At 41.1% G+C, this 15,033-nt stretch overlaps 1 protein-coding gene across 8 annotated transcripts in view; it reads left to right on the forward strand.

Moving 5' to 3' along the window:
- SLC20A2 (solute carrier family 20 member 2) overlaps positions 1-15,033 on the forward strand; it is a 106,445-nt gene that overhangs the window by 45,225 nt on the left and 46,187 nt on the right. For 6 of the 8 annotated variants that reach the window (XM_019440663.2, XM_019440666.2, XM_019440669.2 and 3 more), the window contains one exon: positions 12,126-12,678. In XM_019440663.2, the coding sequence (XP_019296208.2) occupies positions 12,390-12,678 (289 nt within the window). In that variant the 5' untranslated portion in view covers positions 12,126-12,389. Of the gene's footprint in view, positions 1-9,527; positions 9,670-12,125; positions 12,679-15,033 lie in introns of all 8 variants that reach the window. The other 2 variants (XM_019440665.2, XM_019440668.2) reach the window with 1 other exon arrangement.

The following is a 15,033-nucleotide window of genomic DNA, read 5'->3' on the forward strand; positions in this document are numbered from 1 at the left end:
AGAAAGTTTATCTCAAGCATCCACCAAAGAGTTGAGTGCCAGGAGCACACTCAGAATCAGGAAATAATATTCAAAGAAATCTTATAAACTGTCTTATCTCACTCATATTTTTAAATTACTATTTCCCATCATTCTTTGAGGGTGGTAGCAAGCAAATGCTTATGGTTTCTTGTTAGTAAAAAGATTTCAATTTCAGTTGTCTCAATGAGAGATAGGAGGAACTGCTAAATTTTCACCTGACTTCCTGCCCAAACAATGTTTTAGACTTACTGCCTTGTTTAGACTGTTTACACTGTGAATTTGGGTGGAATTGAATTAAGTTTGCAGACTTCTGATAAAGCACTTCAGAGGCCTGAACCAACTTTCAGGCCTGAACCAACCAGTTTTTGAATTGCAAAAAAGGAAAAGTCTGACTGAATCAATTAATAATTATTTGTTCCCTCTTGCTTTTTCTGCTGCCTAAGAACTATTGCTTAAGAACCTCTGGAATGAAAATAAGAGCTATGGAGCTGTAAGTTGAGCATGGAAAATAGTTGAGATAATAATCTCCATCTATCCACTCTTCTATTTATGTTAATGTTCTATTAATAGAAAGAATATGTAGTAGTATCAGGAATCAATGTTTTTATAAGTACCATTCATATTTCTGTTGAGCTTGTATAATCAAAACAAAATTAGCAAATAAATATGTAGGAACCAGGATACCCATACATAGTCTCATTTTAAACTGTAGCTGAAGGGAAAGTATTTCCTTAATACAGCTCCTAGAGCTTAGCCAGACAGCCCAACACTTCAGGGCACAGAACTGGAACAGTTCTGTTCCTACCTACATGGTAGGTACCTACAACATTCCAGCAAGGGGGTCATAATCCTTAAAAAAACAAAAACAAAGAAACTCTTAGCAGCTTTCACGTTTCTTTTTTTTCAAATTAATTATTTTTTGAGAGAGAAAGAGAAAGCACTAGTGAGCAAGGGGCAGAGAAAGAGAGGGAGAGTGTGGAGCCCTGAGCCGGTTCGGTTCGTGCTCACCTGATGTAGGACTCACGCTCACCTGAAGCGGGGCGCGAGCTCACCTGATGCCGGGCTTGAACTCATGACCGACTGAACCACCCCAGGCGCCCCTAATTCCACATTTCTGATGGGAGCACACTGCAGTGTGCAACAAGCCATTCAGTTACAAATTTTTTCTTCCTCTCCAAGGGCAGTCTTACTACAATGAAAGACTGTTTGCCATATCTCCAAATTTGATAGAGTGGCCAATATGTATTTCATTATAGTAACTTTGTAGAATCATGAAATTTGAAATAGAAACAACTGGGGTGCTCAGCCGGCTCAGTCAATGGAGCATGTGACTCTTGATCTTGGAATTGTGGGTTCGAGCCCCACGTTGGGTGTAAGTATTACTTAAAAACAAGGGTGCCTGTTTGGCTCAGTCAGTTGAGCATCTGACTTTGGCTCAGGTCATGATCTCACGGTTGGTGGGTTCGAGCCTGGCGTTGGGCTCTGTGCTGACAGCTTGGAGCCTGGAACCTGCTTCTGATTCTGTGTTTCCCTCTCTCTCTGCCCCTCCCCTGCTCATGCTCTGTCTCTTTCTCTCTCTCAAAAATAAATAAACATTAAAAAAACAATTTAAAAAACCAAAATCTTTTTAAAAAATAAAAAATAAAATAGAAACATTAAAGCTTTTTTAAGATAACTGCTCATACAGTCATTCAAATTCCATTTGAACATCTCCAAAGAAATGGCGCTTGCACCTCCTGGGGTAGTCTTTCAGTTTTTAAAAACTTCTGTGTCTTCTCTTCTTCAGGCCAAATCGCCATAAAGCATTTATTTATTTATTTATTTATTTATTTATTTATTTATTTATTCATTCATTCATTCATTCATTATTTATTTATTTTAAGGGGGGGAGGGACAGAGAGAGGGAGAGAGAGAATCCCAAGCACGCTCTGCACTGTCTGTACAGAGACTGATCCAGGTCTCAAACCCAGGAACCTGTGATATTGTGACCTGAGCCACCCAGCCATCCTTGTAGTAACTCCTTTTATCTCCTTTTCATTATTGTTGCTCTTTATTTCTCTTTATCCTTTTAAAAATATATTTACTTAACAGATTTCTTATAACGCCTTCATACAGAGCAAAAGGCTTTTGGAAAACATCTAAATAACACATGCTTTATGAGCCAAAAAGAAACTTAAATGTCAGAATGACAAAAATGCAGGAGGGAGAGTGGATACAGCAGGAATGAGGCCTGCAGAAGAAACAGGGTCTGGAGACGCTGAGCCCACAGGATCTGCAGTGGAAACTTTATATCGAGGAGCAAAATAAGTTTGTGCATGTTCCAGAAATTCATGAGGGCCGTTGATGGCATTGTTCGAGAAAGGGTCAGGAATTTCCACCCCCTCTCCCCACAGCACAATCCTGCGGTTCATAGTTGCAGACTGCACTGCCTCTTCCTAGTCCTGTGGTCTCTGGTTGATACAGAATAATTGGGTTGGATGGGACTTGAAGATACCATCTGATCTTGAAAATTTACAAAGATCATGGCTCTGCAGCGCTCCTTGTAGCCGGTTCTCTTTTTTACCCTTTCCTCTTTCCCCATTGTTCCTGCCTCCCCATCCCCAGCTCAGGCCAAGACCCCAAGGAATCTCAATTCCCCAAAGAGGAGCTAGTGTCATTAAGAAGGCCTGATGAATGCCAACCAGGAGCATCACCTCTTTACACTGCTTTTACTCCACATAGTAAGTAGGAACCACCATCTCACTTCTACTTTGTTACGACAGTCACATCTTCAAAACGACCAAAATTGGACCAGATGACTTCTCAAGACTTTTCAAACTCTGATGTTCTCTGATTCTCTAATGCTGTGAACCAAAATAGGAATAAGAGACTAATCTTAGGTTGTTCCTTGTGAGGATTAACCTCAAATACTGTTCCAGTAAAAAGGCTTGCAGTGCACTTGGCACCCTCAGGACATTTTCGTATTCTCTGGGTGAAGTTCAGTTCTTCTGGCCAGTCCTCAAGAGAAGCGTACAAAGGATGAAGGAAGAATTCTAAAGAAGGACCAGGTGTGACTGAGGATGCCCTTTAGAATCCCGTAGATGGGAATATGATAGACGACTCCAAACCATGTCCAAAGGTTTGGTCCAAACCAGTGACCTTTTCACACAGTGCTCAGGTGCCAGGACAAAGGGATGTTCTTGAAAGTGAAAAAGATAAATAAAAATATATAGATGTATTTATATCTTAAATTATAGGTCATAAACTTGATGGAAGAATTGTCTGAGAGGCCTGGGCTGAAAACAGATTGATAGTAAATTCATTTTGTTTATTAGCAAAAACAAAGCATATTTTGGTGGTACATTCCTAACTTTTAAAAAAAAATGTGCTTTCCTTTGTAGTGTTTTAAACAGTTTCCCAATGCTAAAAACTAGTAGTTGCTCATCATAGGAAGTTTTGGATAATATAAAAAAAATGTCAAGAGCACCTAGAGAATGCTGAACCTTGGCCCTATTTCTTTAAAGCCTCATTACTGGTGCGTGCTTAAGCATAGCTGATCATATGGCACACACCATTTGTATGCTGGTTTTTTCCATAGCAGACTGTGTTCCAATGCCATGAAAAATTCTCAAGTTACATTATGTTAGTGAATATGTTATATTTCCTCTTTAGAAGTCACCAGTATTTCCTCAGCCTTTCCTCCTGTCTGGGGACAATTAAATGGTTTTCTTTTTTTCGTGATCATAATAAATGACATTTTTGTATATCAGTATTTGTTCACATTTCACATTATTTGCTTATTTTCTTGAGCTTGTGAGGTTAATGTCATAAAGACACCCATCCCCTCCCTGAGTACTCTCTGTTCAAGAGAGAGTACTGGGACCACCATGGATCTGACCCAGCCTGGTGTGTTTATAAGGACCATTTCCCATATGAAAAATAAATGGTCCTACTTAGAACCGTTTAAATCATTTCCAACTATACTTATGAGAGAGAACATTTCAGAACTGATTTTAGAATTGGTATTGGAGTAGCAGAGCAAGGTGACACTTTTCTTTATAGTTTGCTTCTACTCTAACTTATTTTAATTGACCTCCTTGAAATTTTTGGTGTATGAAGTGTCCACAAGTCCAGATTTAAACAGTCTTCAATCTGTGGGCCTCTGTAGGAGTGATTTTCAGCCCAGCTGTTTATATTTGCCCTAAACCTGAATGCATATAAATGGGTTTCCACCTTTTGGATCCTGGAGAAGTGAGGTCGAACACTTGTCTCCACAGGAATGCCCTGCTTTTCTTTTTCTGTGCAAGTAGTACGTGCCTAGTTGGAAGAGAGTTCACTAGTTTGTCCTCACAGCAGGCCTTTCTCTTACATCTCTGGCCTCGAAAGAGTTCTATCTGAGTCCCTTTCTGTGGAACTCTGTATTTGCAGTTGTAAGTCAGCCACCTCCTCTACTTGATCTATATTTGCTCTTTGCTTCTTGCTGCCATTGTTTTAACAAGATGTGACACCCTGTCTTTGAGCCTTGCTCGATTGGTTGAACTGGCTGCTTTTATTGCATCTAAGTGGAATGTTGCTTCTTTCATTGAATAAGAGAACTTTCTTTCTTTCTTTCTTTCTTTCTTTCTTTCTTTCTTTCTTTCTTTCTTTTTTTCTTTCTACTATTTAAAGGGGAGCTTGGGGGGCAGGGGGAGGCAATGCTGTCAATATAGGAAAGGAGAAATATCAAAAGCGAATGGTTTTTATGGGTTTTTTTCCTCAGGTTTACTGAGGTATAATTGACAAAATTGTAAGATATTTGAAATGTACACCACGGTGATTTTATATGCATATATATTGCAAAAGGAGTCCTCCCATCTAGTTAATGAATACCTCTATCACCTCACATATTTATATATGCTGGTGTTATTTATAGTTAGTTTTATTCAGGTACAGTTTACATGCACTAAAATTCACCAGTTGCAAGTGTACAGTTTAATACGTTTTTGATACTCAAGATATAGAATGAAAAGTTTCCTGCGTAGACATATGTTTTCACTTCCCTTGGGTGAAAATACCTCAGAACGGGACTGCTGACTTGTGTGGTAAGCATACGCTTTATAAGAAACTGCCAACCTGTTGTCCGAAGTGGCTTAAACATTTTGCGTGATGCTCTTTTCTTGGCACCTTTTAGAAGTTTCTTTGTCTACCTCTTCACTCCCTCCACTCCTCAGAACTGTTCCTGGGCCTTAGAGTGCATATCAATCTTGAATCAAAGACAAGGCCAGAGTTTGTACATTGAGGAAGAAGAGCAGGACTAGAGGAAGGTGGACTGGGTATAGCCACATGACTACTAGAGGTGGGGGACATAAGAGTGAGAAAGATCCTTCCAGAAGGATTATTGAAACCTCAGGTTGTTCTTCCTATGCCTACAGTGGTACTGATACCTTCAGGTTGCTTGAAGCTAACCACAACTTACAAAGCACTCGTGCATACATTAGATTTGATCCTAACAATAATTCTATAAAGCACATGTATTATTACTATCCCCATTTTACAGATGATGAAACAGGATTCAGAAAGTGTATGTGACTTACCCAAGGTCACACTGCTACTTAGTAACAGAGCCAGGATTAGGCCTTGAGTTTCCTGACCATTACCCCAGGACTTTATCTGCGAGTAATGATAATAGTCACCATGTATTGATCCCTGGCACTGAACTAGGGCTTCTGCATGGCCTCCACATTATGTACTATTATTCCCATTTTTCAGATAAGTCATTTCAGTGACTTGCCCATGGTTGTGTAGCCAGTAGCTAGCTGGATTGGAATGGACCCAGAACCTCTGACCGCAGGTCCTGTGCTCTTTCCTGTTCTTCATGCCGGAGACACGAATGTTCCTTTTTTTAACGGCAGAGAGAAGAGGAGAAGCTGGAGAGCATGCAGTGCTGGGAATGAGCCACAGTGTCTTAGCAAACTGTCTTGCCACTTCTTTTTCAGTTGATACTAGGTTTTAAATCTGCAGCCTGTTCACTTTGAATGTCTTACATCTTTATTATCAGGCTTTACACTCATGCTCTTTGTCCCCAGAGAGTAAACCTGCTTATTCCTGCTTCTATGATCTGTGTCATAGATACAGTTCCAAGCTGGGTCTAACATTGGCTCGACTGTTTTGCCTCCCCTTCTGACATTTTTCCCCGTTTCCCTCCCTCTTTCTTTTCTCTACCCCTCCTCTCAACCCCTTTCTTGCTGTCTTTCTTGCTTCTGCTTCAGTCAGAATATCATCTGCCTTTCCTTAGGCTCCTTTGTTCCCATAGACTACTTTGCATATCTGTAAATATGCCGTTTAAAGGTAGTTAAAGCAAGTTTCAGAGCCATTCCAGTAATGTTTCAGTTTTTTATCATTAGAGTGAAAATATGAAACTCAGTATTTTTCATCATAAATACACTATTATTTTTTAAATTAATTTTTTGTTTATTTTGAGAGAGCATGAGCAGAGGAGAGGGGTAGAGGGAGAGAGAGAGACAGAGAGAGAGAATGCCAAGCAGGCTCCACACTCAGTGCAGAGCCTGATGTGGGGCTCAAACGCACGAACCGTGAGATCATGACCTGAGCTGAAATCAATAGTAGGACGCTTAACCGACCGGGCAACCCAGGCACCCCTTAAATTAATTTTTTAAATGTAAGAATATAAAGTAGATGTTGTCACGAGCTATTCAAGAATGATGGTGTTGGGGCACCTGGGTGGCTCAGTCGTCCAACTTCAGTTCAGGTCATGATCTCACAGTTCGTGGGTTCGGGCCCCACGTTGGGCTCTGTGCTGACAGCTCAGAGCCTGGAGCCTGCTCCGGATTCTATGTTTCTCTCTCTCTCTCTCTCTGCCCGTCCCCTACTCACACTCTGTCTCTCTTTGTCTCTCAAAAATAAATTTAAAAAGTTTAAAAAAATTTTTTAAAAAGAATGATGGTGTTAATACAAACTCCTTATGATAAGATCTACATCCTGAATGTTGAAAGAAAAAAATGATTCTGCTGTACTATTCTGCAAATGAGATTTCCAAAATGTATCCCCCTTTTTACTTAAATATTTACTTAATATTTTCTTGATGAAAATCTGGTCATTTTTATGGTTAAGTAGTCAGATTCACTCACAGGTAGCAGAGAGTCGTAGATTTTACATCATGCCATTGAAGAGATTACCGTCTTCAAATTTCTACCTAAGAGTCAGAATTCAAGATCCAATCCTAGCTGCTAGGAAAGTAGGTTTTACATTTTCAGAGAGTTGAGTGTGAGGCACTTTGGGCTTCAGAGGAGGTGTTGGAAAATTATTTCAGAGCACTGAGGTCCTCTGCATGGGGGACCTGGCTCCTTCCCTTCACATGGTGGAGGGAGAGCTTGGCCTGGGTGCAGTCCATGAAACCTCAGAGAAAAGCTCACCACAGGCCAGAAGCTAACAAGGAAGGGAGGTCGGCCATGGACCAGGCCTTTAAAACCACAGGATCCCTGGGAACGAGTCATAACTCAGCCACAGTCCACCACAGACCTGCTTGTCTGGGTTGGGTCATGCCGGCTGAGGAGCTGATTGGGCTCCGATGCTGAGAGAGGAGGAGCGTGGATGGAAGACTGGAGCAGGCACATCCTCCGCATGTTTGCTTGGAAAGACCAGGGGTCATCTTGGATGTTCTCTTCAGCAGCATTTCAGAGCAGGGAGCCTCCCACCCAGGCTTTTTTTGCATTAATGTCTATTAAGTGCTACAACTCAGCAACATCCCTGTTTTTAGACAGTGTACAAATTCATCTAGAAATATTCTGAGAATGTTTGTTTTCACTTTTTCTTCAGCATTCATATTTCTAGTGTAGTAGATAAGAGGGTATGAGGTAGAGGTGAAGCAGATGCTCATGGAGGAAATTCTAGAGAGAGAATCTGTAAACACTTTACTTGGGAGTCCTGCCAGCATGCTCACTGGGCCTGGTGAAGGAAGCAGGGCTGGTTCAGAGATCAAGGGACAGAAGTGATGGTGAGCAGAACTCAGAGTTGAGAAGCATGCTCAGAAGCCATTGAAGGCACCGAGGAAAGAGAATGAGGATCTTATTACCATTACAGGTTTGGGAGACAGAATTCACGAGACCACTAGTACCTCTCCCAATGATCCAAAAGATTCTAAGGTTTCTGTTCCTCAAATGCAAGAGGTTGGCGGCATTTGAAAATTGAAGAATATCTTGTAACCTTATAAGAATATCTTAGCCATATAGGGGCTTCATACTGGGTGAAAGAGAGAGAGAGAGTTAGGGGGCTTGTTCTGACCCTCCTTCATCTTCTGACCCTTTTCAGAAAAGCTCTTGTAGGAGAGAGAAAAGAACCAAGGCTTTCACTGGAAGTTATAACATTGCGCCCTTGTTGAGAATCATTGCTGAGGAGAAGAGGCATTTACATGTGATGCTTCCACACATCAAGCCTCTCTGTCTCCCAGCTACATGATTTCTAAGAACTCAAATGAGTTGATTCTTCAGTATCAGGTCTAGGCTGCCTCTCAAGCAGGCTCCACACTCAGCGCAGAGCCTGATGCAGGGGCTCACCACACTGGGATCATGACCTGAGCGGAAATCAAGAGTCAGGCGCTTAACCGACTAAGCTACCCAGGTGTCCCTTCCTTATCCCAATATTAAGTAAATATTTACATATGTTTTTTTTTCTTATTCTCTTCAGGTTTCAGTTTTCACATTTAAATCTTCCATTTATTTTGGCATGAGGTAGGGATCTTTTTTTCTTCCTTCCAGTTAATTAGCAATTAGCACATTGGCCCAACATCACTTGTTGATTAAGCTGATCCGTCCCCACTGATTTGATTGCTCACCTCCAAAATCCTGCTTTCAAACACCCAGCACTCTCAGGTGTCATACCCGGCCAGACCTCAGCCACTCTGAATTTGGGCTTCTGTATTCTCGACAGTCTTGGCCTTGTGTGCGATGTTCCCTGGCCACCCCTGACAGTGGCCCCGTCTCAGCAGCATTACCACCTTCTGTGCAGCAAGTTGCACACTTGTTTAACTGCTTTGTTTTATTTTGCTCCTGTTTGATAAAAATTAATGGAAGAGGGAGAAAATCAGGGTGTTGGTACTTGTCATAAAAAAAAAAAAAAACAGGCCCTATAAATATAAAACAAAATAGTAGTCATTTGGTCTCAAAAACACCTTTCTCCTTAACCAGATGTTTATCGGATGTAATGTGAAAGAGAAAAGCTGAATCAAAGAACATAGACATGATTATAGAAATAAGTTGTCTAAGAGTATCTAAGTAGGAGAGGGAATCCCTGGTCTGAAATGTTGCCTGAGGGATCGTGAAGACAATGAAAAGCCTGGGCTGAGGATATACCTTCTTTGGTGCTCCTATGATTTACCTGTGTGTGCAGCATGTCCCAAAGTGAACCGGGGCTCAAACCTCTTCCTAACATAAAAACAAAACTAGAAACAGTGTAAAAGAGAAAACATAAAAACTCTGTTTGGCTATTTTTCATCCCAGGTCCATGAGTCAGTAACCAGCTGTCTCTTTCAGCCCCTGCACATAGGCCACCACAAAGTTGACTTGACTTGAGCCACTGAAACCTCTTTACGTCCTTTCTCTTCCCTTCGGTGCCACCACCTCGCTGGGCCAGGGGCCTCCCCTTATGCCCGAACCATGCAGGAGGAGGAGCCTGGTAATTACCTCTCCACATTCACCCTTCTGTCTAGCCCATTGTCTGCATGGCAGCCAGAATGACCTTTCCAAAATGAACATCTGACAGGTCGGCCTCCCTCTGGTTAAAACCCTTCTGTGGCACCCGACTGTCTGCATGATGGTCACAGTCTTGAGTAGGGCTCCTGTCAGCTTGCTTGCGGCTTCCTCATGCTGGCCTGCCTGTCCTCCCTCACGCTGCTCCTTCCTGCCCGGGCAGTGCCTGGAACGCCTCCCCCACCCCAGAGTCAACTCCACCATCCTTAGATCGCCCTTGAGCCTTCCCTGCCCTCTCAGACCCAGAACTGCGGTGTCACGACACTGCATGATGTGTGCCTCCTGCCTTTGTAGCACTCATGACAGCTAACAGTCATACATTTGTATGTTTATTTGGTTAGTGTGTGTTGCCCTCACTGGGCCATAAGCCCCACATCCATTTTTACTCATCATCATATTCCTGGTGACTGGCACAGGGGAGCTCATCAATCAGTATTTGTTGATGTTATTCTTTCTTATTTGCCCTCTTGACAAGCTAACCTGGCAAAGAAGATTGCATCAAGAATTCTACTTTAAGATTAGATAATATTGGTCCAAATATTTCTATTTTGTATTTTCATTTGTAGACTTAATGTGCCCATGATATTAATAAAATACTCTTTTAGTAGAATATTGTCTTTTGCCTTTAGAGTGGTCTTTTCATTTGTCTCATGTGGGATCTAAATCTCCAGAATTGCATAGCCTTCAAATCTTAGCAAATGATAAAATCTATTAGTATATATTTTGTTTCATGATATGCCTGTAATATTGCACACATAGATGGCTCTCAGTAGATGCTTATTGATTTATTATACACTACTTTAGTTTGAAAAGCATATAACCCAGTTTACAGTTTTTGATGGAAAGAAAAAAAAATCATCTTTAATACTACAACTCAAATTTAGCCACTGTTCTGATTGTAGTATATTACCTGCCGGTCTTTTTATATGTATTTTAACATTGCCATAAGCACAAAGTACGTAAAATTTAGCATCCTGGTTTTTTTCTTCCTAAATAACCTTAATGTTGATTGATCATTATATTGTCTGTGTCTATGATGTATGAGCCTAATTCATTCAGTTCAATTCAATAAGCATCTGTGAAGAACTGGACTGTGCTAGGCACCATTCTGTATGCCTAATACTATTCAAAGAAAACGATACCACAGATTTGGTACTTTGACTATATAATAATAGAATACCATAGTTCCAAAGCTTTTGGTGACACATTTACTTCATAGATATATTAATTTTGTGACATATACTGTTTATTGTGAAGGAATATTGCAAGTCTTTTCTCCATATTTAATAGCTTCTTTTTTCATGTAATCAACAAGTTTATTAGGGCTTCCCATGTGCCAGGCACTATTCTGTGTCCTGGACCCTAGTGAAAGGAGACAGACAAGAATGGATGAATGAATGCAGTGATAAGTAGAAAAGATAAAAAGGAAGGTGAGCAGGACGGATAATGGCATGGGGGGAGGGGCTGCTCTTTCACAATGTCATTTGAGCAAAGACCTAAATAGCATGAGGAGTAGCTACACAGCTGTCAGGAGATTTCTGTCTGGCAGAGGGATCAGCAGGTGCAAAGGCCCAGAGATGAGAGTGCTTGGTGTTTTCAAGGAAAAGCAAGGAGCCCACGAGGGAAGGAGCGATCGGAGCTGAGGTCAGTGGGCTGGGGTGGGGCCCTGAGGAGACCTTGGAGGGTCTTCCAAGGTGCGATGAGACCTCTGGCTTTTCCTCTGAGTGAGATATGGGTAGTCATGGAATCATGACATCTGAATCGTGTTTCAATAGGATTGTTTCATTCTGCACCTTTCTCTGTTCCTCCTGCAAGGGCCTTCGGTTTCTGGCTTTGTTACCCTCTGGCTAGTCACTTTATACTAGAAACTGTAAGCTTTCTTTCAGATACATGCATGGTGTACTCATAAAGTGCTCATTCCTTATGTGTAAATGAGCAGGTAGATAATTAGCCATACCCTGTGGTGTCACAGAATCACATTTGTTAATCGCTGTTCCAAGAAATTAGGCACATTCCACATATTTCAAAAACTCTACAACTGCATCCTCATTTTTTTTGCCCATTTGAAATATATTTTGCAGATTGCATAAAGTCATATCCTATTAAGGCTTAATTGGCAGCCTATAATTATAAAGTATGCTTCTTCAACCACTGATACTGTAGAGACCAGCTTTTTTTCTTTTCTTTTCTTTTTTTTTTTTTTTTGGTGGGGGGGGTGGGTAGGCAGTTAACCTAATTATAATCTTCCTTGAGTTGCTTTATGGTTAGATCTGTCACATGTCAAAGTTAGATTCCATTAGTAGGCTTAAAACATTTATTTCTGAAAGAACAAACTGTTACAGGTTGCTTAGGGTAATTGATTTCTTTTGTTTTCTGTTACAGGAGGAGACATCACAGCTTTCCCAGATTGGGAGGAAAAATATGGAATGTGTTTTACCGCTGACTGAACACAACCAAATGAACTGTACTGACAGTAGTTTGAAAACCAGCAGTTAGCAGTTTGTTCAGGCTCTAACATTGTCCAGCACTTTCCAGAGCAAACTCACTGTTTACAAGAACTCTCGGCCTTACGACGTTTATAACCTCAAGCTTTGTTTATTTAAAATATTCCTGCACGAGAAAAGTACCTGGCGCCCACTTTCCAAAATGGCCATGGATGAGTATTTGTGGATGGTCATTTTGGGTTTTATCATAGCTTTTATCTTGGCATTTTCCGTTGGTGCAAATGATGTTGCCAATTCATTTGGTACTGCTGTGGGCTCTGGCGTGGTGACCTTGAGGCAGGCATGCATTTTGGCTTCGATATTTGAAACCACTGGCTCAGTGTTATTGGGAGCCAAAGTAGGAGAGACCATTCGAAAAGGTATCATTGATGTGAACCTATACAACGAGACAGTAGAAACACTAATGGCTGGGGAAGTTAGTGCAATGGTTGGTAAGTAGCATTACTCTTTACGTCAATAAGAAACGTTTCCACTGGCCTACTTCCTTCCCTACAGTACTTCTGTCCTGTCCATAAATGTGATCTTTGCTTTAACTTCAGAAACTGGTGTGATGTTTCATATTTACTGCATCTTATTTTTGCTTTCTGCACTTTAATTTCATTTTTTTTTTTTTTTTTTTTTTTTTTTTAGTGTTCAAGTGTCAAGCAACCATTTTCTCAAATTCTTAGCAAACTTTGCTGTTAAAATAGTTTTGGCTAAGAGTACTTTATTTATGAAGTCCAGACAAAGATTGTATAATAGCTGTCATTTTCAAGTGGTTTGAAAGATTTTAAAGAAATAACTTGTCTAAGTGAATGTGTTTGTAAGGTTTACTTGCGAAATAGCCTTGATATTTCCATAGATATTTCATCAGTTACGATGCACTGTTTTGAATACTTGGATGCTAAGAAACAGTTTTTACTAACTTTTGTGTTCTCGGTTTGTGTGCTTGAGTAGTTACCAGATGAATCTTAAGTGCCTGTGTTTCAAGAAATTCCAGTCTTCTACGTTATTTGTAATCCTTTTTGTGGCTTTTGTTTTGATTTTCTGATTTCTACCTCTGGAAGCTCCATTTGGGATGTTTGTTTTGTTTTCTGGCCAAAAGACCATTTGTGTGTCACCTGTTTACAGTATGACCTTATACTGGTGGTTTCCGGTTGTCTAGATGAAAGAAAAGTGTCAAGGGCAATGAAGCATGTTAATAAGCAGATTGACCCAGTCAAACAGTGTGATTTCTCCATTGGTCAGGGTGACCATCAACTTGAAGCACTATGGGGCGCTTCCCTTCCTGCACTTGCTACAGCTGAGAACAAGATTCAGGCAGGAATATCTTAAGTGCAGCTGACAGGACTCTTTCTCTGCTTGCCTCTAGGTAGAGATGACGTCCCAGCAGACAGCTGATCTATACGGGTAATTTGGTTAGGGAGAAGAGGGTTAGAGAGGAATCCTACCACCTTCTGCTTTCAACAGGACATATCCTTTTGTAGGAAGAGTCCTGCAGTAGGAGGTAAGATGCTGGTGTACCAGGAATACAGCTACACTCCACAGGTCCCTAGTTCTGTACTGTCACTAGCATTTCTTAAGGACCCAGAATGTGGGCATATTTGCCTAATAGAAGATTACACACCATCTTTTTGTTACAGCAAGTTAGTTTGAGAAGTTGTTGGCATTTGATCCATATCCAATACAGATGTACTAAGGTATTGAATACTGTTAAGCACAGTATGCTGGTGATACGTGCCAAGGAGTTCCTATTTCTCAACACTTAAAGATGTAAGGTTCACAATTGCTTTATTTCCAGCAGCTGTTGTGATGATTGAATTTTACTTACCCTCACTGAACATCTATGTCTCATCATAGTCATATGTAAGTGGGATTTCCCTTAGAAAACTAACAGTTATTTATAAAGATCATCTTGGTTGTCGCAATAGGTATCTAAGACCTACCTAATCATATCGAGCTGAAGTTAAAATCTTTCCAGTCAGGATGCTACGGGTGAGAATTTTTTTTTTTAGAGAGTGCCCGTGCCTCCCTCTCTACACCACCCCCCACGTGAGTGGAGGAGGGGCAGAGGGTGAGGGAAAGAGAATCTTTTTTTTTTTTTTTAATGTTTATTTATTTTTGAGAGAGACAGAGACAGAATGCAAGTGGGTTAGGGGCAGAGAGAGAGAGACACACACAGAATCCGAAGCAGGCTCCAGGCTTTGAGCTGTTAGCACAGAGCCTGACTTGGGGCTCGAACTCACAAGCTGTGAGATCATGACCTGAGCTGAAGTTGGACGCTCAACCAACTGAATCACCCAGGTGCCCCTAGGGAAAGAGAATCTTAAGCAGGCTCCATGCTCAGTGAGGAGCCCCATATGAGGAGCCCATACAGGGATCAGTCTTAACAACCGTGAGATCATGACCTCAGCTGAAATCAAGAGTCGGATGCTTAACCAACTAACTGAGCCACCCAGGCGCCCCAAGAAATGTTGAAAGTAAGGGAGTAATAAAGAAAAGCACTGATCAAATTAAATCTTAACAGCAGTTTCTCCTTTTGTTGGATAGAACTTCTGAAGAATGGTCATGTATTAAAGAGATTGTTAGTGAGGCCACAGAGAGGCTCTGGGTTAGGCAGAAAGCCTTGTGAACCTCGAGCTTCTTGTCACTGCTCACTTTTCATGTGAGCAGTATAACTTGTCCAGTTTCTCAGTTCTCTCACCCCTGGCCTTTGGCTCTTTACTGAAAGAATGAAGAATACTTACCTCAACTAGAATTTAGGTTAACCAAAGCAATTTGGGGTTTTGCTTGAATAACTTGATTTT

Source organism: Panthera pardus, unplaced genomic scaffold (genome assembly GCF_024362965.1).
Source record: "Panthera pardus isolate Hobbes unplaced genomic scaffold, ASM2436296v1 HiC_scaffold_13, whole genome shotgun sequence".
NCBI classification, from domain to species: domain Eukaryota; kingdom Metazoa; phylum Chordata; class Mammalia; order Carnivora; family Felidae; genus Panthera; species Panthera pardus.